Here is a 27,784-nt window from a genome sequence, read left to right as displayed (position 1 = left end):
ACTGAACCACTGGAAACTGAAGTCCTCACTTGCTCCTCTGACCTACTTTAGCCTCTTGTACTGAATGTGCAGTGTGCTGTAAATTCTGTTTTCCAAGGAAAGCCTCATGGCGAGAGAAAGGAGACGTGTCCACAGGCCTGGCTGTGCCTGCCGGGGCTTCTCCAAAAGGGGAGGTACGGAGCGCCAGGATGGAGGGTGCAGGCAAAGCCACCAAAAGAATGACAACAGTTGTGTTATCATTCACCGTTGCCAAGAGCCACCCCGTTTCCAGCCCAGGTTGCCTGGTTCCATGCTAGCTTGCCCCAAAGGCCTGAGTGACAACCTGTAGTCTTACTCCTGAAGCTCAAGGTTTTGTGTCAACTTTAAGGAATGGTTGATGGACAGGTAACTTTCAGAGATGGAAATGGCATTTCATAGCAGCCAAGAGTCCAGAGAGCCATACGCAGGTCGCCCCTCGGTAGACCAGTGGTGTCGCCAACGCCCGGCAACAACTACACTTGACCATCTCCACCAAAGAGGTCAGCAAGCGACTGGACTTCCGTTTTCAAGCCACACGTCTCATGTGTCGCGTGTGCGTGTCTGTTATTCTACAGTGTTTTGTGCACACAGAAAACAACATACAATAGTAGTGGCGACAGAAAAGCAAGCATTTAAATAGCACTCACTCTGTGCCAGCCTTGCTGTTCTAGAAGCTCTTATACATGAACATATTTAAATTTCCCAACAGCCTAGGAGGTAGGTGCTTTATTTTTCCCATTTTATAGAAGACACCGAGGCACAGAGAGGTTAAGTGACTTGCACAAAGCCACACAGTCACTAAGTGGCAGAGACAGGACGGGCCCTTGGCAGCTGGCTATGAGCCCACCACGCTGCACACGGGCTCATGGGTGGTCACTGCAGGGCAGTTTCTTAAGTTTTACTATTAAAAATCAATCTCAAATATCTCTCAGTAGTGGCTGGTTAAATAAAACATGGTACAGCCAGGTACAGGAATTCCCCATAGCTGCAAAAAGAGGGGAAAATTCTTCACGTACTGATGGAGGAAGGTCTCCAGGATAAACGCTTAAGTGAGAAAAGCAAGGCACATGGGAGGGGGGAGGAGGAGATGGGGATATTCACACCAAATGGGTGCGGTGCGCACCATCTGGGGGATGGACACGCTTCACGCTCTGACTCAGGTGGGGCAAAGGCAATATACGTAACCTAAACATTTGTACCCCTGTAATGTGCTGAAAAAAAAAAAAAAAAAAAAAAAAAAAGGCACAGGGCCTTGGAATTTTGCACAGCCCCGATCCGTGGAACAAACATGTAGCTGCATTGACTGTCCTGAAGGATGCGTGAAAAGCTGGGGACAGGAGCCCCTGGGGGAGTGACTGATTTCTTAAAAGGAGTGTAACCCTTTTAAAGCTTGCATTTTGTAACCATGGTGCATTTTACTTACTAAAAAAACTCTACAAATCATATATTTTTTAAAAAAGTCAAACAAATCTGTGACTCTGCGCTACTGCTTCTGCACACTCTGGTGAGGCACAGTGACAAATCCTGCTCTAGGAACAGAGAACCTCGGGGCTGAGTTTGCCAGAGTGCTCTTTCCCAGGGCATGGCGGGTGACAGTGCCAGGAGCTGGGGCTCCAGGACGTGTGGCGGGCGCGGGAAGCCTCTGTAGGGCGCTTTCCTCACTGGACAATGATGTTTGTTGCTTTGGAACAAAACATCAAGTGGGCTGTGGCGCTCAGTGGCTGACTGCCCCAGGATGCCCGTTGGGGACCTGCAGGTGCGGTGTCCTCTGAGCGGGGACAGGCCAGGCTGCCCAGGAGTGAAATGCCTCCCTGCATTACCATGGCGGGCCGTGTTTTCAGGATCACATCCCACAATGTGTGGAGGGTTGGAGAGCTGAGAGAGCAGGGCCCACGTGGCGATGATGGGACATTCCACTGAAGTCATGGCAGCCATCCTGACAAGTCACACGTTGAGGGAAATTTCCAAGCAGCACGTCCTCCTTCCCTGTGGCTTTCAGGGGCCATCCACAGACCCGCCTGGCCTTCCCTCTGCACAGCCTGCCTCAAAGTCTCGGCATGAGCACAGCCCTTTCTGCCTTAGCTCAGCTGAGAAGGCTGAAATCTTTTGAATGGAAGTTGATTAGAGGTAACTTCACAGAGCACCGTTTCCGTACCTGAGTCCATCTTGGTGGGCCTTGGGGAGTCTCCTCACCCCTGGGGGCTGCCCCCAGGTCCCTGGCTGGCTCTGGGGCTCACATTCCTTGTGTCCGAAGCCTCCTCACCGCTGCCCCGTGGGCTCTGGGCTGTCTGCAGTCCTCCGGCTAACGCCCCTAGGAAGGTTCTCTGAGCCCCATAGGCCCCACCCTGTGGCCCCAGACAACTCCTGCGCTGTCTGGCTTGCCTGGGGTGCATTCGGCAGCAGCCGAAGCCGTCTCTGGGTGTTCCTGGTGGTCCCTGCTCTCCATGCACTGGGGCTACGTAGGCCCCACCCCGCCTGCTCCATGGTCAGGAGAGAGCTCTTTCCCTTGCTCATGAACTTGTGGCCCCTGTTGTCCTTGGTTCGTAGATGAGGGTGTCTTCCCTGAACTCCAAACACCCTCCCTGGCCTCCACCCTGTGAGCTCCTGACGTGAGCGGCGAGAACCGCAGCGCACGGGGAAGGGTGCTTGGAGCTGAGGGGGCAGGTACAGTACCCAGCTGGGGGTGGGGCACCTGCGGGAGCTGGCAGCCCCCATCCTGTCCTGCCAGTCTGCCCGGTTCTTCTTACTGGAGCCCTAAGGCAGCGATATCAACAGTGTTCTACACCGAGAGGCTCTTCCATCACCTACTTTCCTAAAAAGAAAGAGGCCTCCGAATCAGGGGCTTCTAATGTTTCTTCTTTTCTCGAAGGCTCCATACAGGCTGCGATCTTCTCCGTCTCCGAACCTGTGCACCCGCAGGGCTCGCCACCTGCAGCGTCCTGCTCCCTCACCCCTCTGCCCTCCTCAGCCCCCTCAGGGCCGGGGTCTCCCCGCAGCCCGAGCCCACACACGCCGGACGGCAGCTGCCAGGAAGGCAGGCTGGGTCTGAATCCAGACACCTGCCTTTTCTGACATCCGAGTGGAGAGTTCTTTCCTGTGCCACTCTTGATAAAACCAAAATGTCCCAATGCAGTCTACAACCAAGAGAGAAAGAAACCACAATGACAGGGGTGGCACAGAGGGTGACATCCTGGGCCAGGTGACGCGCGGCAGCCACCTGCTCAGGAAAGGGCGCTTTCTAGTCTGTGTTTCTCTTTGTTTTTGATCAGTTGTCTGTGGCAGCTTGTAAATCAGTTACATACAAATCTTTTCAGTTACTCAAACAAATGTTGAAATAATTCTGTTTGAAGCGAACCAATAGTTACTGTCACTGATTTATTGCAATGAAATAGGAAAAAAAATCAAATCAAATCTATGTAAGGCACTGAGTGAAGAGTTCTGCCTGCTTTAGAAAGTGCTATGAAATTTTCAGGGGGTGCAATCGGCCCCTCCTTTTCCTGTTAACACGCTATCCAAATGTGCCACACCCTGACCTTCGTCACTGACGTAGGGGAGCTTATTCAAGGACACTGAATCCTATCACAGAGTTCAAAGCCCTGGAACCCTGGACATAGTTTCCTGGCTGTCTGGTGGGCACTAAGCGAACTGCCACGATGCACATTAATGAAAAAGGAATGAGGCCCTGTCCACGGTGGGGGCTGTGGCCACGGGGACCTCCCAGCTGTGTGAGGCCACAACGGCCCACAGCCCCGTCGGACCACCCACGTTAGAGACAGACCGTAGCAGCTGTCCTCTCAAAGAGGCAGCTGATACTCTGCTGACTGAGAACGGCGACATGCACTGTGGAATTCTCCATGGGCAGAGAAGGCTTGGAACCCACAGTTCCTGACTAACACCACACCGCAGAAAAGCTGGATATTTTATGGTTAATCTGAGGGGACCAGGCCACCCTTCTGCTTGGACAGCTCGCCACAACACACCTGAAGCCAGCGTGAAAGCGGAGAAGTAGGAGCTTTTTAGCTCCAGCAAAAAACACTCCCATATTAAATAGGCACCAAGCCGCGGGTGCTGGGTGGCTCTTCTCTTCCTTCTATGTGTTGTACGACTGGTGTCACATCCAGGATAATCTCTTTCCTTTCCCTAATTTTCCTACCCCCCAGGGTAAAAAGCTTAATCACCCCAAGGAAGTGTGAAGAGAAAATGAGTTTTAAGAAATGAGAAAGAAAAAAAGAGATGATCCAGTGGCTTACTAGGTCATGTCTGTCCACCTTGTACCTGCCACTGACACATATACACCTTCGTTGGACCTCAAAGTTCGCGTCCCTTAAAAAAACCTGCCAGCTGACAAGCGGACCACACTCTGAGAAAACACATCTTAACGGGCTCCCCCTCCTCTCTAGGGGCCCTGCGACGGCAGAGCAGTGCGGGGCCGGGAGTGATGGACGATGTCGGCAATGACAGACAAAGAAGGAGACACAGAATCGATTCCCAAGGACCACCTGCAACCGCATCTTCAAATGTAGTTGTCCCAGTTAGATCAAAGATGACCCTGGTTAGAACCACTCACCTCCCCCGACCAAGGCACTTAGTATTGTTAAAGAAATCGGCACAAAAATGTTCGTAGAAAATTAAGACTTATCAGGAAATATATTAAAAGGTAACTGATTTGGAGATTAGTCCTTTAAAAACCTCTTTTCTTAAAAAAAAAAAGTTACTTCTATGACTGGCGTGGAAGCTAGTGCTCACCTCACTCTTTACTGAGGCCTCAACAGCTTCCAAGAAAAAGCCACGGGTCACTAGTGACACTGGTGGTTCAAAATGGCATCAGGTTTTCTTCATGCCCAAGGCTGTCACCTCAGTGTTCTCAAAGGAACATTCAGAGGTGTTTATATCCACCAAGAGGAAAAAAGAGATGATGCAACTGAGAACGTGGTTTCTCTCTCCTCATTGTAAAACTGATCAGCAAGTTTGACACATAAATCCCCAAAGCAAATGGCGGCACTGGGGGACGACAGAGCTGGGCAGGAGGAGGTGCCAGGGATCTGCAGTGAGGGAAACGGATCCTGGGTCAGCGTCTTGCTGCTCAGGTTAGGGAGGCCACCCTGGCACCTGGCACCTGATCGCCATGGCAACCACACACAGAGCCACCTCGTTCAGCCCCCACCACCTCTGCTGTGAGCAGCCCTTACTCAAGGGCTGCAACTGGCCGAGGGGACAGAAGGCAAGCCTTCCGAAGTCCCTGCCCACCTGGGAGGGAGGCCAGGCCAGCTCAGAGGCCAGATTCTCAGATACTAAGTGTTTCTCACAGTATTCAGGAACGAACCAAGCCAGGTGTACAGTTACCTGCCTGCAGCCATCTGGGTCTGCCACGCTGAGCTGTTTCAGGCAGAGGGTGGATGGGGCCACCGCTGAGGACAGAGCATCTTTCTGGGTCTAGGGACCACTTGGGAAGGACTCTGTGGTAGCCATGGTGAGAGCAGGAACCAGAATCCTGTGGCAATCTTAGGGACAGAGGGCTTCTCCCCCTGCCAGCAGGGTGAACACTGCTGAAAGCTCCCCCAGAGACACTGTCAGAGAAGATTCCAGAGTCTCCTATAGTCATTCATCCCAAGGATTTATCCCACAATCTTTTCAGCTGCTCAAACAAAGGTTAGAATAATTGTCTGGAGAGCACCTACAGTTACTTTGACTGACTTATTCTGATAAAAGAGAAAAAAATAAAATCAAATCTAGGCTAAGGCACTGAATGAAGAGTTTTACCCGATGGTGGGGGCCTTTCTCACTTTCAGAAAATAATTCTAATTTTCTAATCTAAATTCTATATACTGAAAGTATAGCTACTTTAATTTTTAGAAACCCTCTTGAAAAGATATGATGATAAAGACATTTCAAACAAGGAAAACTACCACCCATAATCTTGCCATCATACGGTAATCTTGCTTTTTATCTTGACAAGTACCTTCCAGTCTTTCTGGCCCAGAGAAACATTTTTGCTTAGCTGTTACCATGATGTACAAAATTTTTAAAATTGTATTATTATATAAGAAATATTTTTCCATTTTTCTCCAAGGTCACCATAATGATTGCTTCTACCGGGGGCTTCCCTGCGGCTGACAGATCGGAGGGGCTTGGGGTAAGTGACCTGTGCTCAACCTCCTCCCTTGCTGGGGTGAGCAGGGACAGGCCCACCTGCCGCCTCTTCTTAAATGCCACTGGCAAGTTCTGCTGCGTTTGGTCTTCTCCCGGGGCTCACTGCTTGTTTCTCCCTCCTCTAATCTGCAGGCTCCCCAAGAGTTTTAAGTGACTTTATTCTATAAAGTAATTTGATATTTTACAAATATCATTGACATTCCTCTTAGGAGCCCAGTGTGTTTTTCCTACGTTGGAAATGTGACTGTCTTATGAGTGACGATCTACTACAATAAAAAGTGAAAAGCCATTCTTTAAGGATTTGTTCCGACAAGTAGGTGGTTCTGGCATGGATCATAACAGACCTGGCCTCCAGGGAAACTTCCTGTTTTATTTAGGAAAAAGGGGTTTTGATCTAGAAAACATTAGTCTCATTCTGCCAAGTCCAGTCCTGCCTCGGATGGGGCAGCAAATACTCTTGGGAGTTTAGGGGAGGCCAACCTTCCACGAGGGCAGGAGGCAAGGCTAATTTTTCATGCAAATGTCCGCAAAACTCGAGCGCAAACAGCTACGTCCATTGTTTCCCCTGGAGTATTTTGAACGCAAGCCAGTGCAGGGCGAGTTCTCTGGTGCTTGCTAACTAAATTGGCCAACCCAGAAACGAAGTGATCCTTCTTCTGATGGACGCTCGCTCCATCTAGATGTCTAGCCAAGAACCTGCGGCGCGGGTGAGACACAGCTTTCTGCCCTCCGCTTTGGTCCAAATCAAATCAGAACGCTGAAAACATACAAAGATCTCCACCGGGAACTCTGATGCCACTGCCGCGCTCCGGCTGCATCTGCGCGTGGGCGGGGGCTCCTGCAGCAGCAGCCGCTGCTGCCAACCAGCTGTTCCCCGCGCTACACATGTTTCCCCTCGTAAAGCTTCCAGCAAGCTGGCGGGCTTTGTGCTCCTCACTTAGCTTTGTTTGTGTTTTCAATGAATCAATGGGATATGGAGACTAAGCAACATGTTTAGAAAAATAGAGAAAGGAAAAAAGAGCAACGGCTCATGATGGTGGCGGCTCCGAAAAGCTGGGTGAGAAAAACTCTGCTACAATGTTGGGCGCAGAAATGAGGGAACATATGAGGGAGCCCAGGAGCCACGGCCAAGGGTCAGCCTTGGTGGGCTCAGGCTGTGTTCAGGCACCACGCTGGGAGGCCTGGCAGCAGAGAGGACAGGTCCAGCCGGAGGCCTCAGGTGCCTCCAAGACCTCCGGGCTCTCAAATGCTGCCAGGGGGCACCCGAACTTCTCAGCCTGCACCACGCCCCCGCCCCAGCCTGCACCCACGCTCCGTTTCCAGCCTCGGCCACTCTCTTGGGCGTCCCCAGCTCACCAGCCACTCACACCTGAGCTGTTCCCGGGGCCTTCCTGGCCACATCCTTCCTGCTGCCCCACCCAGCGCCTGCCTCAGGCTCCGACCTTCCCCACCCTCCTGCCTGGAGGCCTCCCAGATGGACCGGAGTCCCCCTGACACGACCCCACTGGGAGAGCGACACCTACCTGTACCTGTCGCTTCCTATCAGACCATGAGCCACTGAGCGAGGAATCTGTCTCTGACTTAGACCCCAGCCCTGCACGAGGCTCCGTGCCTGGAAACCAACAGGCTGCAGCAGGACTAGAGCGAGCGAGGAAACATTATATAGGAGCCTCTTCACGCGGCTGCCCATGTGCTCTCCAGTAGAAAATGGGACCTCGAGGGACCCAGTTTGCCAAGAGGACACTGTATTTTCAGCTCATCAAATCCAGAATGAGGGGTCCCTGTCCCTTTGAGTCTCCCCGGGATGGACCGGAGAACAGGAAAACATAAAATGTATTTATATTTCATATAAAACCAACAGAAATCAGCTGGTTACCTGAGCTCACACAGCCCTGCGGCAGGGGGTCCTGTAGCGATGTCACAGAGTGCAGGACTGAGGAAAAAGAAGGGTCACGATTAGAGGAGGAAATGAAGCCCCGGATTTAAAGCCTCCTAACTGAGCAGCATCGGCTGAGGTAGGCCCCACTCCTCACAGGGCGGGGCTGGCACGGGGGCCGCAGGCCTGCACCGCGAGCTGCGACAGAGCCAGGCCCGGGCTGGAAGCAGGCGGAAGCCAGAGCCCGATCCTTTTTGCGTCTGTGCCTTTGGCTGATTTTCCTTCCCGACTCCCTGATTTAGCTACTTGACTTTTACCTATATTTATGTATAAATAGCATTTTCTTAATTGGTAACTCATTTTCTGCTGCTTATAAAATTAGCCAGGCATAATCTTCTCTCTCCTAAAAACTAAAGTCAGTCCCATGGCAACAGGTTGTGGAAGAAGGGGGCAGCTGTCTTCCTCCCTGCGCCAGCCAACAGGGGAGGGTGGCTGGGTGTATCCCTGAGCAGAGTCCCCTCCTCCCTCCCTGCGGTGGCCCAGGTGGAGCTGCTGTGGCCAGGCCCTTCCAGGGTGGTGGCCGGCTCCTCCACAGATCTTTCCTTCCCCAGCCCCGTTCCCAGGCGGGGCTGCCGTTACCTGGCCCTTGCTGCTGCCCTTGAACGGGCAGGACACCCTGGCCCAGCTCGCCGTTCAGCCAGAGCTGCATCCGGATGAAGGGTTCTCGGCCTTTCTGGGTCAGCTTGCTCCATGGCTTTGGCCGGGATAGCATGTCACTGACGCTGCCCTGGGACAAGCCCAGCACCTGGAGTGGCAACCAAAGACACACGGCTGTCAGTGCCCAGGTATCAGCGTGATGCCACAGAATGCTTCAGTGACGCGCGCACGGCCGTGTGGAGGCCTGGCACAGGTGAACGACACCCAGGAGAGCTTCTAGGGCTGACGTCTGAGTACAGACCCACAGCCCGGGGCTGGTGACAGCTTGAGGTGTGGAAATAAGCTTTCCAAGATTACCGGTGTGCTGAGGCCCGGGCACGGGAGGAGTTTTGGGTGAGCCAGGGCTGTGGCTGCAGGTTTCAGCTCCCAGGGAGGGGAGGGGCTTGCACCCCGGGTCTCAATCCTGCCAAGGTTGCAGGACTGTCATCCTGAAGGCCTGAGGAGCAAGGCTGTGGAGCACCTTGCTCTTTGCTGGTGGCACCAGGAAAGGCCGAGGTGCTGGGCCAAGAACCCCTCCAGAGGCAGGGGCAGTAGGTGCCAGGGGGACGTGGGAAGCCAGTCTCCTTTGCTGGTGCCAAGCCAGGGTGGCATTTAGAAAGATGTGCTCCCTGTCATCACATCCTGCTCACAGGTGAGGGCCCAGAGGTGAGCTGGTGGGACAGGGCAGGCAGTCTGGGAGTGACATTCAGCTGCAGACAATTGACAAGTTGCGTGTACACACCCGAGTTTTCTTACGCTCACATATGGCCATACATATGTATAGGCACAAACACCCCCCACGGGACACAGATGCAGCCCAGAGATATTTAGGGGCTGCATCCGATCACTCTTTTGAAAAGTTCTCAAGTTCCAGAATAAACTGCACTCATGGGCCAAACAAGTTCAACGCTATTAAGTCTCTGCTAAATTTAAGGCATGAGCACAAATGTCTATTTAAATGTTCTCAAATGATATTTTTACAACACTGAACTGAAATTTCAAGGGACTTTAAATGCTCATCCTCAGTTCTATTCACCCCCATCACCTTTTGCAAAATCAGGACAAAGAGTTCACAATCGAATATTGTGAGGATTCGGAGCGCGGCGAAGCGCAAACGCTGACGGCAGGACAGTGCGGGCGGGAGGGACGGCTGTGTGTGGCCCCCGCCGCCCCAGCCATGTGCTCCCTCAGGAAGGTGCCTTTCAGGGCAGGAGGTGGCTCCCATTGTGCCTACCGACCCATTACTTAATCCAAAAGGATGCATACGGGGAACTGTGTTTATTTTAGATTTTACAGGCGTGGCTAGTCCCCACCATCCGGAGTCTGTCTCAGTTACCGGCAAAGAACAGAAAGGGTCGGGAGCTCGTGCGAGAAAGATCACACTTTCCTGAGCCGAGGAAGGCCAACGTGGAAACAGGGGCAGACGTGCCTGGGCTGCCCCGAGCTGCATGTTCCCCAGGCAGGTCGCATCACCTCTCTGGCCAGACGACACCCAAGGCCGTCTGAGTTACAGAGAAAGGCACAGTTACGCTTCATGGAGCTTTTCCTAGCAAGTCCCTTTTGGGTCTCTGCATGGCAGCCCCTCTGTGTGATCAGATCAGATGGTTTTTGGCCCAAACAGTCTGCAGAGGTGCCTCTCACTCCACTTGGCAGCGGAGGCTGGACTTGGACTCAGTCACCTGCTGGTTTGGGGCAGGCAGTGAACGTCCCTGAGCCTTAGCATCCTTCTCTGTCAAATGGCGATTTTACCGTCCACCCCTCAGCGTGACTGAGGTCGAAAGGGCAGCGCAGGGGTGAGAGGCCGAGCCCTGAGCCTGGCCGCGATGGGTCAGCAAATGCGATCAGGGAGCGGGAACACTCACTGGCCGGCCTCCCCGGAAGCTGGGGAGTGGATGACACCTTATGCTCTTGGGTAATTAACATGGGTGATGGCCACATGCTCCAGGATGGATACTCGGTCCTAAGCAATGAAGAGGGATGGGAGAACTCAAATCGAACCCCTACCTTCTCCCCGAAGATCCTTTGGCAGATGCCGTTCTTGGCCAGCTTCTCTTTGACCTGCCGGGTGAGCTCAATGGTGTCCACCTCCTGGTACATGTAGACCTCATACTGCTCAGGGGTCAGCGGGGGCACCGAGGGCTTGGTGGGCTTCGACATGGGCACGATTGGGGAGGAAGGCAGAGGGCTGTTCTGGGGTGTCTCGCTGCGGCTGGCTCCGGTCAGACTCAGCTCCGAGCTCTGGGAGTACGGGGACTCGGCGTTGGGCCACTCCTTCCAGTACTCTGCCGACGAGGGTCCCTGGAGCTGGCTGCGCTCAGGCCGTGGCTGGCCGCTGCTCACCTTGTCCTTCCCGCTGCTGGCTTCTTCGACCTTGGCTTCCTCACAGGCGGCCGTGTTTCTCCTCTCCGGCTGGACCGTGCTCCACCAGTGGTCCTTCCACGCGCCGCTGCGGCCCACCTCGTTTTTCACGTGTCTCAGAACTCCTTGTGCAGACTCGGCCGCTCCCTGGGGGTCCAGTCCGGGGGCGTCCTGGGCCTCCTTTTTGAGGGCCGGGGGGTTCGGCAGAGCAGAGGCGCTGGCCTCGGGAGCCGCGGGGGCCTTCTTCAGGGAGAGCGCGAGGGGAGAGTAGCTGGGAACGGTCGACATGGGCGAGGAGGACAGCAGCTTGGGGGTCAGGATGGTGATGTCAGTCTGGGACAGCGGCGCTTGTTTTAAGGCTGGGTCGAGGGCGGCCTGCTGGGCCTCCATCTCGCGGCGGGCTTGCTGCAGGATGGAGCGGATGGCATCGTCGGAGTTCCCGCTGCTGGAGGTGGAAGAAGGCTGGGCCGGCTCTGCTGCACGAGGCAAACACAGGGGTGAGACTGTGGCGGAACCACCCTGTCAGCCGGGGATGCTTCTCCCAGTCCAGCCTCCTCCCCCTGGCCTCCTGCAAAACGTGGGTTACTTGGGAGAACCACACTGCACTATATTCCCAGCACTTCTGCCAGTCAAGGAAACAGTCACGCATCTTGTCTGAGCGTGAGGACAGGACTACTGCTACTGTTCGATGGCCTGATGGCCCCTGGCACACGCCAGCTGAGAGGGTGACAAAGAGGAAGCATGAAGATGCTCCCTGACATGCCCTCCTGGCCTCCCTTCTAAGAACTTTAAACTTAATGTCAATTCCCCTGTGCTATAGTCCAAACTCCTAGTGGTTCTGTTAAAGTTTAGAAGCTAATTGCAACACGAGACTGGAGTCTCGGTAACTGGCCACGTGTGAGCTGGCTTCAAGTGTTTGCAGTGGCGTGACTAGCAGCAGGGAGCCTCCCCCACGGGAAGAGGGAAGAGGAGCCACAATGAGGTTCAAGTCCCTGGCCTGGGACTCCAGGATCTGTGGGCTTGGGAAGTCACAGGCATCTCTGGGCCTCAGTATTCCCGTCTGTACACTGGGAGGGTAATGGACCACATCGCTGCTTGTTTGCTATTAAAAAGCACATGGCCAGGCCCCCGGCTGTGTCTGACTGAAGAGAAGCAGGGATTGGCCCAGCATGTGCATCTGTCACCAGTTTTCAGGTGACTGTGGAGAGTGGCCCTTCAGGAAGCCCCGGCTCTGATGTGACATTTCAGGGGTCGATGCGACTCCTGGCTCTGTCCCTTGTTCTCCAAATCATACGCCTTCGCAGCCAGGGGAGGAAAACATATAAACTAGCTCTTCGTGTGCGTTAAATGATGCCCCAAAATGCCTAAAATAACACCAACAACCCATAATTCTTCTCCAGTGCCTTCCTACTTTACAGAGGGGCTTCCTTCCTCAATCTCACATGCCCTGTGCCATCCCTGGGTGCAGGCAGTGCCACCACCCCTTTGCAGATGAAGGAACCAAGGCTCAGGGAGGAGACAGGCCATGAAGGGAGCCAGACCTCAAGCGGTTCTTTCCACTCTCAATTCCTGCCGGGCCGCCCACTAAGGCCTCTGGTTGTTCAGACACCCGTGGGCAGTGCCGGCTTAAACCTCCATTCTGGCCAACGAGGGCAAGAACCACGCTGGACTGAAAGCTCCATCCACTGCCAGGCATGAGGTCCCACAAGTACTAGCACCAAGTACCCTGGGGCCTGCAGGAGGAGGCATATGGCGGCAGAAGGGAAAGTGCGGGGACCAGAGCTGGGAGGCTGGGCTTTCTACCCAATGACTAGCATTGAATGAGTTTGGGTGAATTATTTTAACTCTGAGACTGAGTTGGATAACCAGGAATAACAGGATAATAAAACCCATCTTCCAGGTTATGAGGACTCAGCTGCAGCAGAGTGAGCGAGGTGAAAGTGCCCAGCCCAGGCCCGGGACCCAGAAGGGAGCACTGAGCTCCCGAGACCCCCACTGAATAAGGCACGTAGGAGGCGGGAGAAGAATGAGTGACCAGGGTGGTGGCCAGCTGGTGGCTCATGCTCGGCTGTCACGGCTGCCAGGCCAGGCAGGTGCCTGTGGCCAGGTCTGTGGCGCGGGGCTCTGCGGAACAGGGGCTGCAAGGGTACGGGGCAGGCGTGGTGTGTCTGTGTGCTGAACCCCAGGAAGAAGAGAACCGAGACCACTGGCTTCCGCTCCTGCAGAGAGTCTGAGTCTGCAGCGCGGTGCTCCTCGCAGGCAATCAGAGCTCGGACAGAGAGAGGCAGAAACGTGGGAGTTCTTTCCTCTCGGAAAACGCAGCTGTCAGGGAGTGTGGAGCCCCGACTCCCAAGATGGGCTGCAGAGGTGGGCACCTAACCACTAACGCTGCCCGTTCCTTTTCAGTTGTGTTTGGTCAAGTATGATAACAACCAAATAACGGAAGCCTGTATTGCATTTTAAGAAAGGATATTTGACACAAACTACTTGGTAGTTTAAGTTCAGTTAAGGAGATTCTAGGGGAGAGGTACAATCCTGAGTCAATGCTAGGGAATGACATTATAAGAAGAAAGGTAACTGGTAGCAAAACTACAAATCACACAGACCTGCTCCTCTCTGTGCGACTTTTTGCTTGAAAACAAAACCTTCCTTATTGTTTAAAAAAAAAAAAAAAAGTTAATTACTGCTGACCCGAACACTCATGACAATTCTTTTAATTAAGTTTGGAAGACAGCGGTTGAAGAAACAGAAGCCATACCAGTTTTCTGCACTTGGAGCTCCCGCTTGGCTTGTTCCAGGATGGACTTGATTGCTTCGTCGGAGCCAGTGTCTGAGGCTCGGATGCGGGTGGTGATGTTACCTGCAGGGAGAAGTCACAGCAATGACATCAAACCCAAACCTTGAATGAAAATCAGCGCTGCACGAAGATGTCATTCTGATAAAGAGCCCTGAGCCAAGGCTGGTGATGGTGAGGAGGCAGGTGTGGCCTCCCCAAGGCCTGTACTGAGACACTGGGCAGGAGGGGCTTCCGGCTGCGTCTACCTTACAGTAAACGTCACTCTGCCAGGGGAGACGCTCTCACATTGACCCGAGCTGGACACTGCCCATGGGTTAGTACCAGGGAGAACAAATCATTTCATCCAGGATAAAAAAAGATGAAAGATTAAAAGGCATTGTTTTTCATGAGCCATTTAAAAGTAACTCCGATGAATAGTTTTGCCTGGGACTCTGTTCAGCTCTGCCCAGTTACTGGAAGCTGGCAGCCCACGCAGGGCGAGCGGGAAAGGAGGGCCGGGGCGGGGGGTGAGGACGATTGCCTGTTAATCATTTGCATGTACGAGGTGAAGAGGCACAGGCTTAACTTAGAAGTTCTGAATCTACTATCACATAATGTCTTTTTAAAATTTATGCACAAGGAGAGAAGCCTGCAGAAATTCCTAAAGGACAAGAATTCACTCTTAATGGTCATACGGTGATGCTCTGCGGAGCAGCCCCACGTGTGGACGCAAGGAAGCCACCATGCCCAGGGCTGGCCCCAGCTCTTCCTGGAAGCCGTCCAGGTATTTTAATTTTTCACTACCTTACTAAATATGAACCACCACACCAAACCATTTCAAAACAAGTATACCACTGGGATGAAGCCCCATTAAAGATGCAACTCCAAGGAGTGCAGTGGGAGTTGGCTTGCCAAGGCCCCCGGGAGAACCGACTGGGTTTGGAATCTGTCCACTCCGGAGGACCTTGAACACACTTCAGAGTTAAAAGTATGAGGAAGCAGCAGTATCTGATTAGACTCGGTCCCCTGATTTTTCTCAGAGCAACAACTCTAATTCTTTCACCTGCTTCTGAGAAAATGGGAAAAGTGTAATTGGAATCTGAAGGGGGTTGGATTTGGACTTCAGGGCTGTATCTTAGTGATACCTGTTTGCGCCTTGTCTGCACTCGGGAGAGCGCGGGCAGCTCAGCGGGGAGGGGCTGGGTGAACTTGAACCCGTGCCTTGTTTTATACTTACTAGCTCTGTTTTTCCATCAGGTTCCAGGCCAGAATCACACTGTACAGTTTTAACCCAAATACACAGCTAAGGACATGCTGCTTCCTAGGTTACTGACTGCAAAGAAAAACACCTGCCTGCAACATACCTTCAGACCCACTTCTTCGTTTCGGTACTTCCTGAAATAGTCTGTTCAGGCTCTGGCCTGGATTCTCTGTTGAAAAACAAGTGTGGTAAGAACAAAACAATCAGGGGAACGGTGGTGTTGACGATATGGGCTGTGTGACATGAAATCTGAGCTGCCTGTTGCTAGAGAAAGGGCTCAGGGCTTCCTGTGCAACTTGGCAGTTAACTAGAAGCTTCGGAGAGGCCCTTCGCTGGCTGGCCGGCCCGCACGGGCCATGGCTCTACCGCAGGAGGAGATTGGACAGACCCAAGGAGCGGCCTAGGGCAGCAACGCCGGGAGGGCGCGAGGGAGGGAGAACTGCCTCGAAGCAAATCACCCGCCAGCCCCCAGCTCCCATTAATCATCCGGAGACATTCAATCTCGGTTAACATCACTATGAATCGCCCCGTGTTCCTGGTGCAAATTGATGCTGTTCAAAACATTGCCTTTCTCCATTTGAGTCTAAATTTCAGGGTGTTCCAAATGTGTCTGCTAAAATGACCTCTCTATATCCCCATTGATTTAGCAGACTGATCCCCTGTTCTTAAAGAGGGAAGGAATTCTTTCAATTATGAATGTGACTGATGTTTTGTCTTTTTATGGAGGGTGGAGGAGGAAGGGTGTTTGAATAAAACTTGTGTGTACTTTGCTCAAGCCAGGCCCGTTTTGCTCATAATGCTAAACAAATCACTGACGGAACATAATCGTTGTAGGTAAGGTGACCATGGGACGCACCCTCTTCTGTGGGTGGGGGAAAGTGGGGGGAACGTGTCTGGGATATGCTCCCCTCACCAGCTCCGAGCACCAGCTCTGACGGAGCCCCAGCTGACACTGTTGCTGCAGGGCTGTGTGGGGTCTCCTCCCAGCTGGAGGCCAGCACCCAAGGCCACCTGGACCCCTGGACACTACACATGCCGGGATGCTGTGCGTCATGTAATTCCCTCCAATTTGATACGCAGTATTAAAACTCTGAGTTTCCTAAGTGCAGGGTGCTGAGTGTTTCAAAGGCCGGATCTCCCACATCTAACAGCCTTAGCTCAGGCCGGCCCACCCTTGAGCTCTGGATGAGATAGAACTAGAGAGAATTTTACCTGATGTGATGTACAAATGTTTCATCACACTCGCACACACACAGACACAGATACACACAACTCTGTGACGGGCTCACGTGCCGGCACCAGCCCGCGCCAGTCTCTCACCTCTTTGTCTGCCTTGGATGCTGCGGAGGGCCAGGATGTTCTGCTCGTCGGAGAGGAACTGCTTCATCTTGTGAAATGGCTCCTTGCCGCGAACGGTCAGTTTATTCCATGGCTTGGGCCGGGCCAGAATCTCGCTCACGGACCCTTGAGACAGTCCCAAGACGTAATGTCCGAAAATGCGCTGTCCGATATTGTGCTTGATCAGCTGCTCTTTGACCTGCCGGGCGATTTCTGCAGTGTCCATCTCCTCGCCCTCGGAGACGCTCCCAGCACTTTCTGACTGGCTGGGGGACGGGGCCATGCCATTTACATCTGGGCTTTGTTGTAATGGACTTTGGGAAGATATGGAGTTTGTGCTGTATGGACCTGTTGAAAAAATCATGCTTGTGCTTCCTGCTTCCTGCATGGCCTTGGAGTAGAAGGACTGCATTAGCTGTCGCTGGAGGAGAGAGTTTAGTGCAAATTTTCCTGTAGAAGCCAGGGGTAGGCTGGGGCTTGCCAGGGATGAGCTGAAAAAGTCTTGACTTAACCCCGCTGGTGAGAACTGGTGTGTACCGTTAGTATTGGAAGCCTGCTCCCCCGTGTTGCGGGGCAACTGAGGAGGAGGGGAGGCCGGCAAAGGTCCAGGGCGCCGACTCTCAGGCTGGTCTTTCCCTTTTCTCCTGGCTGACCCTACAAGGAAGGGCAAACAGAATGCATTATGGGGGATTCCAAAGGGAAAAAAAACCAAGACCAAAATGCAAAGTTTGCTCCACAAAAGGGAAAAAAAAAGTGCAGATTTTACAAGGGCCAATGAGGTGTGTTGGTTTGTTTTTCGATTGAATTTGTAAATCAGCCAAACAAGGCCCCCCAACACAAGCAACATGCATTCATGTTTGCGCCTTTCTTGTACGTTGCAGCCTGGAGAATCCCCTAGACATAGATTCAAACTCCTAATGTGGCAAGGAGCCGGTGACACACACAGGGAAGAGTCGGCAGGTCGCAGGCCTGGCATCAGGCCTCTGGCCTTCACGCTATTACCAGAAGGGCCCGCCTGAGGAGCAGCAAACACTGACATGTTAGGACCAATGGGTTCGCTCACACCTCTTGCTCTGAGTCCACTCGATCGGAGGCGCGCACGTTTTAAGAATGCAATATCATCGAAGCCCGAGACACCTTTAAACGGTTTACCAGCTGCCAAAACCAGAAGCACAGTCAGTGACGCCACCATTTTGGGATGAGCAAAGAAAGGCTAAGGATGGGGGACGCGGCCCCACGGAAAACCTGACAAAGGAAGAAAAGCTCCACTGAGCCCAGAGGGGCACGGGCTGGCCCTCTAAGCAGCCCCTGGAAACACCACCAGAGAGAGGCCGAGCTCGCATGTGCCCCCGGCCTACGTGCGCACAACCAGACACAGATCAGAACAGCCAACGTCCTCCGCTCGTCCCTCCTGGGATCTCCGGCCACACTGCCCCTAACTGACCTCCGCAGACTTTCTGCGGCTCACGAATCTCGGTGTCCGGCTTTAAGCAGGGTGGATAGGGGAGGGAGAGTGGTGAGGAGGAGGAGACCCAACACTCGTTAGTCAAGGTTCTCGTCAACCGGCGATGCTCCCGCCATGCGTCAGCCCAGACTCACGGTTCACCTTCCTCTTCCTCGACCCCTGGAAGCGAACCAAGCACCGCGCGCGAGGCCTGGCCAACCTACCGCTCAGGTCGCTGTTGGAGATGCGCAGCGCGGCGTTCTCGGACTGCAGCGAGCGGTTCTTCTCCAGCAGCAGCACCTCCAGGGGCTTGGCCGCGTCCTAGACAGGGCAGAGTGGGGCTCACCACGGGGCCCACCGTGGGGCCGGCCACCCACCACTCCCCGGGCCACCAGGCCCTGTCCTCTGTCTGCCCACCTTCCCTCCCAGTTCTGCATCCGACTCCGATGGGGACAGATTTCCCCCATGTATGTGTAACACACATGGGGACAACATTCAGGTGCCTTTTAAAAAGCATTAATTTCAGCTGAAGTCTTTTCTCTTTCTTCTGCTTAGACTTGCATCGCTTCTCTAGACAGTTCATTACTCTCTAATCTGTCCCCAAACTCAAGCAGTTGAAACCTGCGTCTTGTTTGGCAACGGGACCAACTGCCGAGCCACAGACTTGTGTCAGGAAGTGACTGTGGCGGTAACCCCTTTCTGCCAGCCATGGAGTGTGTGCTGCCTTCCAGGCGTCAGGAGTGACAAGCCACTTGTGACGGAAATTCTAGCTGGCCACCAGATGACCCTGCCCCTGTGTCATCCTGCCCCTGTGCCCTCTCCACTGAGGTGGCGTGTAAAGTTCCTAAGCCAGTCCTTTTCTGGCTACTCCTTAACACGATCCGAAATTGTTTTTGATCCACGTTCTTTGTATCTGCCCAAGTGAAATCACAATTTCACTTCAGTGGAGTCACCAATTTGGAAAACACTAACTTTTCTCTTTTTGCCTCTTTTTAAAGATAATTTGCTTTCACTTGGTTAAATGTTCTTGACGAATAACTCATCAGCTGTAAACGTGAGGCCTCAAATATTGAGACAGAGAAGCACGCCTGCCCAAGGGACCAGCGGTGACCAGCAGCGCTGACGCTGAAAGCAAAGTGAGACCATGTACCTGTGTCCCAGCTCCCTCAGACGGTGCAAACTCCATGGACTTCAGAATACTGAAAGAGCAAGACAGAGCGGTTACTTTCTACTTATACCTTTGTTAACAGCCACTTTAATAAGCATTAACATCACAATTTCCTGCTCTCCAGGAACTGAGGAACTGACAACTTTAACAACTTCCCTGGCAATAATATAATTTGATAACGTCTCTAGAATAACTATTCAACTAGCAGTTGGCTGGCAAAAGTTTCTTGCCCAGCATGTAAATCATTCCATATGGAATCACACCAGGTCTGTTCAGAGTATAATTTTAAAGTTTAATACAGACATAACATTGTTGCAAAAGGAATGTATTTGTAAAGCTTAAAGGGAACGAAAAAGTTGTAACAAGGAAGCTAGAGAGAGAGGAACTCATCGGCTCTGGGCTCACTTGGTAACGGGCACCCACCGGAGACCAGGGGAACCGGGCATAGAGTGATGTCCCACATGTGGGTGGCTCAAAAGCGCAGCGGGCAGACCCTCTCTGCAGCCCCAGGCTGGGGAAGGAGGGCAAAGACCAGGGTGTGGCGAGACAAGCTGATTTCTCAGTCCTTTGTTACCGAAAGGGGCTGCATCCTAATCACTAGAGTCTCTGGACTATTTCAACAAGTCCAAGAGCTGAGCAAGTCCATATCCTTAGAACTCCTGTTTTTCAAGCTCCTTTTGCTGTGGATGCTCCTTCCTTTCTGTGAGTCTATGTGGCCCTCAGGAGCTGCAAGTGTTCCTTTTAGATACAGCAAGACCCAGAAGGGGCTGGCTGCACAGTGCCAGCTGCACCTTCCCTGCGTTCCTGCAGCCATGACTTCAGCCTCTGTCCTCCTGTGAGCTCCATGGAGTGTCATCAAGACACTATGAAGTGTAAAGATGCCATCACAGGCAAAGGGGCCTGAGCCCCAGGAGGTCGCTGTGCTGGGTAAGCTCAGGAACTGACCTCCTATCGTTTATCTGTGGTTGTACCTTTGCAGGGGTCCTCATGATATAAACTAACAAATATAGGAACAAACAGGAGCTAATATGGGTAAAACATAACTTTACAGTTGCTGTTGAAAGTAAAGACATAAGTCTGGACCCCTTCGCATCAGACAGGAGAGATATGATGAGCCGTCTGCACAAACTTGTCTTTTCTTAGTGGGCCTCATATTTGCTATTATACTCTTGCCCCTTGTTTGATACCTTTTATACTAAAAACACAAGTGTCTCATTTATTCAACAAATCTTCACCAATGACCTGGGACGTGCCTGGCCCCCGGAGCAGAACCACTCCTGACCCTCGCCCCATGAAACTGACAGGTCACAGAGGAGCATCCAGATGGTCTGCAGACAGAGAACCTGCTGGGGACCCTTGGCAGGGGATCTCCTTGGGCTGGAGACGGGGGTCTCAGTTTCGTGAGGAGGAAGCATCTGAGAGGCTCTGCAGAAGCAAGATGCTTATAGACCACCATGGCAGGCGAGGACCCTAATACAGCACAGCCTGTCGGGGACAGGGAGGGGACATGGGTGTGTCCCAGAGGACACTTGGTTCACTGGGAAGTGGGAAGCCAGGAACACATTCTTTTTTAAGAATGTGTCTCGCTGCATTGCCCAGGCTGGACACAAACTCCTGGGCTCAAGTGCTTCTCCTGCCTCAGCCTCCCAAGTAGCTGGGGCTATAGGTGTGTAACACCACACTTGGCTTTCAGGAACACATTTTGGCAGAAAAGCCACCTGAGTGGAGCTTTCAGATGTCTCTGTAGTTGGGGTGGGGGTTGCGCTGTATACAGACGCAACAGAGAGGCCAGCAGGAATGTGGGCAAGGGGCTGGCGAAGCCGCCCTGTGGGAAGCGAGGGCTGAGGGCCAGCCTGCGGCACAGCAAGTGACAGATAGGAGGTAACAGACAGGTGCAGGTCGTAGGCAGGAGCCCAGAAGCCCTGGCTCCTGGGGAAAGAGGCGAGCTTGGTGGAGGAAGAGGAGGATGACCAAGCCCTAGGGCAGGAGGGAGGCACTGGGTGAAGGCTTCATGGTGGAGTTTCTCTGGCTCAAGACTAGGAGAAGGCCCTGTTTCTATTTCTTTCTTTCTTTCTTTTTTTTTTGAAGGGGGAAGATGAGGGAAAGACTGGGAGAGGGGAGGCAGGTAGAGAAGGTCAACCAGATAAAAATAAGCTGCAGAGGCTGGAACCACCAGCGAGGGTTGGGGTCCCTCCACAGAGGTGCTGGCAGAGGCTGCAGCCAGAGGGGGTGGCTGCTCGGGGAGAGAGCACAGTGGCCAGGGAGGTCACGGCCAGGCGGAGGCTGAGGATGAGAACGTAAGAAGTTCAAAGAAGCCATCCGGGGAGCTTTGTCAGCAGGCCCCAGGGAACGGAAGTAAGAATATGAAGAACAGCGTGGCCAGTGGGTGTCGGCTTGTCTTAAAAGGAGAAACTGAAAATATCAGCAAGAGAGAAAGTGGCTGATGGAACAGCAGGAGGAGCAGGAAGGAGGGCAGCTGGGGTCTGGGGTGAGGGGTCGCCCGGAGAGACAGGGTAGAGCCGAAGACCAGAGGAGGGACCCCAGGCATAGGGGGAGCCGTGTGCATGTGCAGGGCTGACTGCGGGCTCCAGGCTGGGGGAGGGGGTCGGCGAGTGTGGAGCACAATGGACTTGGGGACAGGTAGGGACCAGGCTAGAGAAGGAGGCAGAGGTGGCAGGGGCCGGGCTGGGGCCTGAGAAGGGAACTTCCAAGCCTGAGAATGTCAGCGTCAGCCCTACAGGCTGGACAAGCTTTCAGCTGTGGCCCCCCACGTGGGGAACGGAGGGTGGGAGGAAGCGGCCGGGGTGTAGGAGGCCAGGTGCACGCCTGCAATCACAAAATGTCTCCCTCCTCTGCTCTGCTTCTGCTTGAGTAATTTATTGCTGAAAAACAACCGATTTTATCATTTTTGTAAAGGCAATGGTTCTGTGCATATTGGCATACTTTTTATTTTTTTTATTTTTTGAGTTAGAGTCTCGCGCCCGGGCATCAGCCCAGCTCACAGCAACCTCAAACTCCTGGGCTCAAGCGATCCTCCTGCCTCAGCCTCCCGGGTAGCTGGGACTACAGGCATGCGCTACCATGCCTGGCTAATTTTTCTATATATATTTTTAGCTGTCCATATAATTTCTTTCTATTTTTAGTAGAGACGGGGTCTCGCTCTTGCTCAGGCTGGTCTTGAACTCCTGAGCTCAAACAATCCGCCCGCCTCGGCCTCCGAGAGTGCTAGGATTACAGGCGTGAGCCACTGCACCCGGCCCATATTGGAATACTTTAAATGCACAAACTTTTATAAGAAAGTCCATAGAATTCAGGGACAGGCCTGAGTGCAAACACCCAAGTGTGGGATAGCTTGGGATGCCATTGCAGCGGCCGAGCACATGCTGAATTTATGTGCCTCTGCCAGGACTGAGTGCCAGGGGCCGAGGCTGCCCTGTCGCCGGTGTGGCATGTGGTAGCGACTGCCCTGATGAACCCCAGCAGCTTGCGGGGGCCACAGGCGTCTCTGTACTTACTTCAGCTCTTTCTTCACCTCTTCATAGTCAGCCTGGCCTTTGAGTTTTTCTTCCAGTTGCTGAAAACAGAGAGGAATTTTATTAGTGGCCGTGTCGGACAACAGGACTTCTCTGACTACCTTCGCTGCAGAACACACAGCCATCCCCGAGAGGGGAAGGCCGCTCGAGCAAGCGGAAGTGGGCACTGTCGGGCCACCACTCCTCCTCCCTGCTCGGGCCTGGCCAGCGAGCGTGTGCACGCACAGCAACGCAAGGTTATGACACAGAACTTAACAAAAGCAGAAGGAAAAAGCTTTATGGAGGTAAAGCGTTCCTCGAAAATGGACGAGGAAAAGTCCACTTGGCATGGAATGCCGCGAAACAGCAGACGGAGGAAGAGCTGGCCTGGAGTCTGAAAGCAGCGTGGAGTTTTTCACAAGTACATCAGGCTAACTGACTCGTACAGCTGGCTGTCAACACCTTCGGGGAAGCCCCTGCTAACGGGACACACACGCCCTCTGTTGAGCGAGGGCACCGTGCAGGCCTCAGGAAATGTGCATGTGCACTTGCGAACCCCGGATGCTGGGATTTTCGGGATGGAGGCCTGTTCAGGTGGGTGCTGGGTGGTTTCCCAGACAGCCGGTGAGCCCGGCAGCGAGGGCCCTGCCCGAGAGCTGCTGCTCCTCCCGGGGACCCTGCCCGACGGGGCTGCAGCAGGCACAGGGGCTCCTGGGCACACACTGGTCCTCGGGGAGCAGTGGCCGTTTCCGAAGTATGATGGTGCTCTGATGTGCTCCAGAACAGCTTGGGTGTTTGTGTGGCCGTTTCCGCCCACAGCTCTGCAGGGCCTTCATCCTGGGAAGCGCCGTGGGGGTGGGGTAGTCAGTAGGGGGTGCTTTCTTCTGCGAAGGGGTTTTGGGCCAGTTTGCTGTGACCTTTTCCAAAGGGAGCTCCTTGAGGGAAACCAGGCAGCTCCACAAGGAACACGAAGGCCCAGGAGAGGGCCCTGGCGATTCAGCGTATTTCCAAGCTCGAGGTGAACAAATGCCACTCCCGGCGTCGCAGGCACCTTCCCCTCCACAGGGCTTCCAGGTGCACTTTTATAATAGCTGCTGCTTGACCAGCCACGAGCAGGCCCAGAGCTTAAAGCCAACTGAGAACACCCTTGAGTTTGGGGAGGAGATGCCCATCTGAATCCCCATCTGCCCACGGTTGCAAGAATTCAGGTGTTCTGTAAACTAAATTCACTGAGCACGTCTTTTTCTGTTGCCTTTGCTGGCAATTTCTTGTGTGTGCATTTTCCATTGCATACAATTGCTCTGCCCTAGTTCCTTTTTAAAACCTCTCGCCAACTTTAGATGTTATAATGGTTTTCTCAGTCATAATCAAACAGGGGGTAGTAGGTACTCATTTTCCTACAAAAGATTCTCAGAAGGTGCTCGTAAGAAAGTGATTATTTCATTCTCTTCCCTATAGTCAAATAGCAGGAAGCACCGATGTGCCGGCCTCCCTCGCACAAGATTACCCAGTGTTTCCAGGGTGGAAAACGCCTGCCAGACTGTGGAACTCACTGGTGCTGGATACAGAACACTCATGAACTTGGTCGTATCCACAGAACAGGAGAAAGCTGGGAAGAAGGGTGGGGAGAGGAACACATGGAAGACTCTACAACCTGGCGTGGCACAGGCCAAGAAGGCTGATGGCCTGAATCTGGAGTCCAAGTCTGTCACCTATGAGCTGGGTGCCTTGGGCAAGTTAACAACCTTCTCATCTGTAAAATGGGAATAACAGCAGTTACCTCAAAGGGTGACACAAAGCAAAGAACCGGTGCAGATGTTGGCACCTCCGGGCCCTCGCTCAATATTGGGACTCTCATCCCTGCTAAGTCCCACTACAGCCCCCCAAGGGCAGGGCTGCAGGTCTTCTCTGAAGACCTGTGGTCGGCCCTGATCAGAGGCTTTAGGATGGAAATCTGTGTAGAGTTGTTCACCAGATGATGACATTTCGGTCAACAACCGGCCACATAGATGACAGTGGTCCTAGGAGATTATGATGGACAGGGCACATACAGAAACCTGATATAGCGCCCTTGATATTAGCACAGCAGATCAAGTAGGGGAAATGACTGATATTCAGTAATGGTGCGGGGACATTTGGTTTTCCATATGAAAAAATATATAAAAAATCTATATGCCATCTAGGTTTGTGTATGTATACTCCGAGATGTTCGCACAAGGATGAATTCACCTAACAATGCATTTCTTAGAACAGAGCCTGGTCGTTAAGCAACGCAGTTTTCATTGACAGCTAAACAGCTCCCCCTGAAATATGTCGTCTACCTGGGGGCGCTTTAATCAAGAAGGACCCAAGATCTCTTTTGTAAACTTCAGATGACATTTTTTGTCTTGGACAGACGAGCCGGAGGGAGCCTGGTGGAGGCTCAACTTGACCTGCCTTAACCCGGCCCTGTTGAAATCCCCTTACAAATGGCCCTGCTGTGAGCGCCACGTCTCAAAACTGCAGTGGCAGGAGGGGGCAGCGAATCTTGTGACATGAAACTGCACACGGGCCTCTGAGGCTGAACATGCCCATCGTGGAAAAGAGACCAAACGTCCTCAGCTTGGTTCTTTGATCAGACACTCCTTGTGAGGCTCTAGAAAGTCCAGTTTCAAAGAATTTCAATCTGAAACGGGCGACAGGCGCTCTGGACTCCCATCCTCTCTGAAGACACGCGCTTCCCTCCTGTGCTCAGTCCCACTACCTCATACACCGATCTAATGATCACAGCACTTGTGCAGACGTGTCTGCCCAAGGGGAGAAAAAGTATCTCCAGGTTCCTACAGTGCAGCCCCTGACCTCAGGCGCCTGCCCGCCCGCAGCGGTTCAGAGAGGACAGGGACACCCGTGAGCCTGGGCCCTGGGGTCCAGTGGTTCCTGGCTCTGCCACATTCTTGCAGGGTAACCCTGGACAAGACTTAACTTCTCCAAGCCTCAGTTTCTTCATCTATAAAACGGGGGTAATGGCACATATGCCACAGTGCTTTCGAGAGGATTAAATGAGATGCTGCACATTTAGTGCTTAGCACAGAGCTGGGTGCTAGGGGCAGCACCCCACAAACGGTGCTTGTTATTGCTGTTGTGGCTGTCCTATTTTTTTTTTTTTTTTTGAGACAGGGTCTTATTCTTCCAGGGGCAGAGTGGCACTCACGACAGAGGAACAGGGCCAGGCTCTCCATGGTGATGGCTGAAGACCCACTGGCTCAGGTTAGGGGTGTCGGTGTGGGAATGTTTGGCCTCACCTGGACCCCCTGGCCCAGGACAGGGGTCCGAGGCACAGACCTCTGGCTGACACCGCATCCCTGGGGTCCAGGCCCGGGCAGCCTGTACAGGCAGTACGAGGACGCTCCCCAGATGCAGACACCTGACCTCCACGGTTCCTCGGGGAGAGGCAGCCGCTATGTAAATTTAAGACCTAGTGAGGCTGCGCCTAGGGGAGGAGCCCAGACACCCCTGGTGACTGGATCTTCCCAGAACCCGTCGAAGCACCAGGCTGCTGTCGGGATGCTCAGAATGCAACACCAAGAGAGACTTCCCAAGGCCAGAGGGTGGGCGACAGTGAGGGTCACAGCTTGGGCTTGCTCTTTGCCCTAAAATCCAGGGTCCTGGCACCTAACAGACTGGAAGTTAGGGCAGGAAGAGCTGCAGGGCTGACGCAGTGTGGCTCTGCATAGAAGAGGAGGGATGTCTGCATGGCACATGTGCCAGCGGTCACCTCCCATTTCCAGGAACTGGGATCAGGTATGACCCAGACACAAGGCAGACAGGAGCCAATCCCTCCCGGAACAGGGCCACCACAGGCTGTGAGGGACCTGGCTCACATTTAGGCCACTAGGATTATGCATGTCACAGTCAGTGAAGTGTGCTGGAACCTGGGGGCTGTCTGCACTGAAATATCTGGATTTATTTACCAAGTGATGGCTGCAAGTGTGCTTTTTCCAAGAGGATTCTCCATAGATTACTAGAGATTACATAGAGACCCATTTATGACCTCCTACTGCCAGCCAGATGGCATCTCAGCCCTAAGAAGGCACCTGAGGCCTCCAGCAAAGGGCCCCTCAGTTTTGGTTTTGGCGGGATGGCCCCCAGGGTCTCGCCACTGCCCCCAGGGGGGTCTACCTCTGCTTCCCACTCCGGGACTGCACTCGCCCTCCCCTCCTCAAACCCGTGCTCACAGAGCCTTCAAGACTCTGCCAGGACAACACTATGCTAGGGAGTCTCATCCCCTGGGCGCTGCTGTGACAGCTCATGCCGTCCCCGGGGATGAGCCTCCTCCCCTGCTGGCTCCCAGTGGCAGCAGGCTGCCCTGGAGGGACATGCACGGGCCTCGGTGTCAGACGGGGCTGAGCCTCTACAGCCCCAGGCAGGACAGCCCTGGGCCTGACCTCCACGAGATAATGTCCTGCCCACTCACGTGGGGGATGGACACCAGAGCTTTAGGAACTCTTTATAGATGCTTTATAATGTCCTTAAAGGCCAAGGGAAGCAGCATGGCAGCAGGCCCAGCACAGGTGACAGGCAGGGACACAGCAGGACAAGGGGACTTCACCACCACAGAGTCAGAGTCTAGAGGCGTGTTTACCTAGTCCAGAATCCCAGGCACGGAATGAGTGCGAAGAAGTGCTTATCAGTCCTGCGGCGCCCCAGCGCCCCCGAGGGACACAGCATCCTCCCACAGTGGCTCGAGGGGACCCATCAGAACCCCGGGAGGTGGGGGAGGTGTGGGGAAACGTGCCATTTGAAAGAAGACCCCTGGGTGATTCTAATACGTGAGCCCACCCACCCGGTGGGAAGTCCTGATCTTTAAAGCATCTTTAGAAAACATAACTTCTCCCTACGGGACTGGCGTTCTTTTAGCTAGCCTTTCTTATAAATACCGTTTTAAACTGAAGCTATTGGTAGCATTATTTCCCGTGCTAATGGCAAGTATAACGCAGGTGACTGCCTAATTACACTGCCTCTGTACTAAAGTGTTCCAACAGAGGACCACAGAATAGTTAGTTCTCAAAAATAGCAGCCTTGTCACGGCAGTCGGGTTATTTCATTAATTACGAATATAGAATTATCCTTTACAAGTGGCGCTGCGCCTGAGCACTTGTCAGATCAGGCAGGAAGCAACATCTCCCACTTCTGCGTCTGTCTCCACGT

The 27,784-nt window shown here is 53.3% G+C and overlaps 1 protein-coding gene across 6 annotated transcripts in view; it reads right to left on the bottom strand.

Annotated features, from left to right (window-relative positions):
• The window catches only part of CUX1 (cut like homeobox 1), a 363,108-nt gene that overhangs the window by 52,961 nt on the left and 282,363 nt on the right, over positions 1–27,784 (bottom strand). For 3 of the 6 annotated variants that reach the window (XM_045543043.1, XM_045543041.1, XM_045543042.1), the window contains exons 12-20: positions 22,601–22,659; positions 19,068–19,116; positions 18,142–18,238; positions 16,456–17,127; positions 15,239–15,304; positions 13,857–13,958; positions 10,745–11,574; positions 8,684–8,849; positions 8,045–8,101 (exon numbers count right to left, since the gene is read on the bottom strand). In XM_045543043.1, the coding sequence (XP_045398999.1) occupies positions 8,045–8,101; positions 8,684–8,849; positions 10,745–11,574; positions 13,857–13,958; positions 15,239–15,304; positions 16,456–17,127; positions 18,142–18,238; positions 19,068–19,116; positions 22,601–22,659 (2,098 nt within the window). The remainder of the gene's footprint in view (positions 1–8,044; positions 8,102–8,683; positions 8,850–10,744; positions 11,575–13,856; positions 13,959–15,238; positions 15,305–16,455; positions 17,128–18,141; positions 18,239–19,067; positions 19,117–22,600; positions 22,660–27,784) is intronic. The other 3 variants (XM_045543045.1, XM_045543046.1, XM_045543044.1) reach the window with 1 other exon arrangement.

Source organism: Lemur catta, chromosome 2 (genome assembly GCF_020740605.2).
Source record: "Lemur catta isolate mLemCat1 chromosome 2, mLemCat1.pri, whole genome shotgun sequence".
Taxonomy (NCBI): Eukaryota; Metazoa; Chordata; class Mammalia; order Primates; family Lemuridae; genus Lemur; species Lemur catta.
The sequence above is the reverse complement of the archived record's forward strand: the minus strand, read 5'-3'. Positions and strand labels throughout refer to the sequence as shown.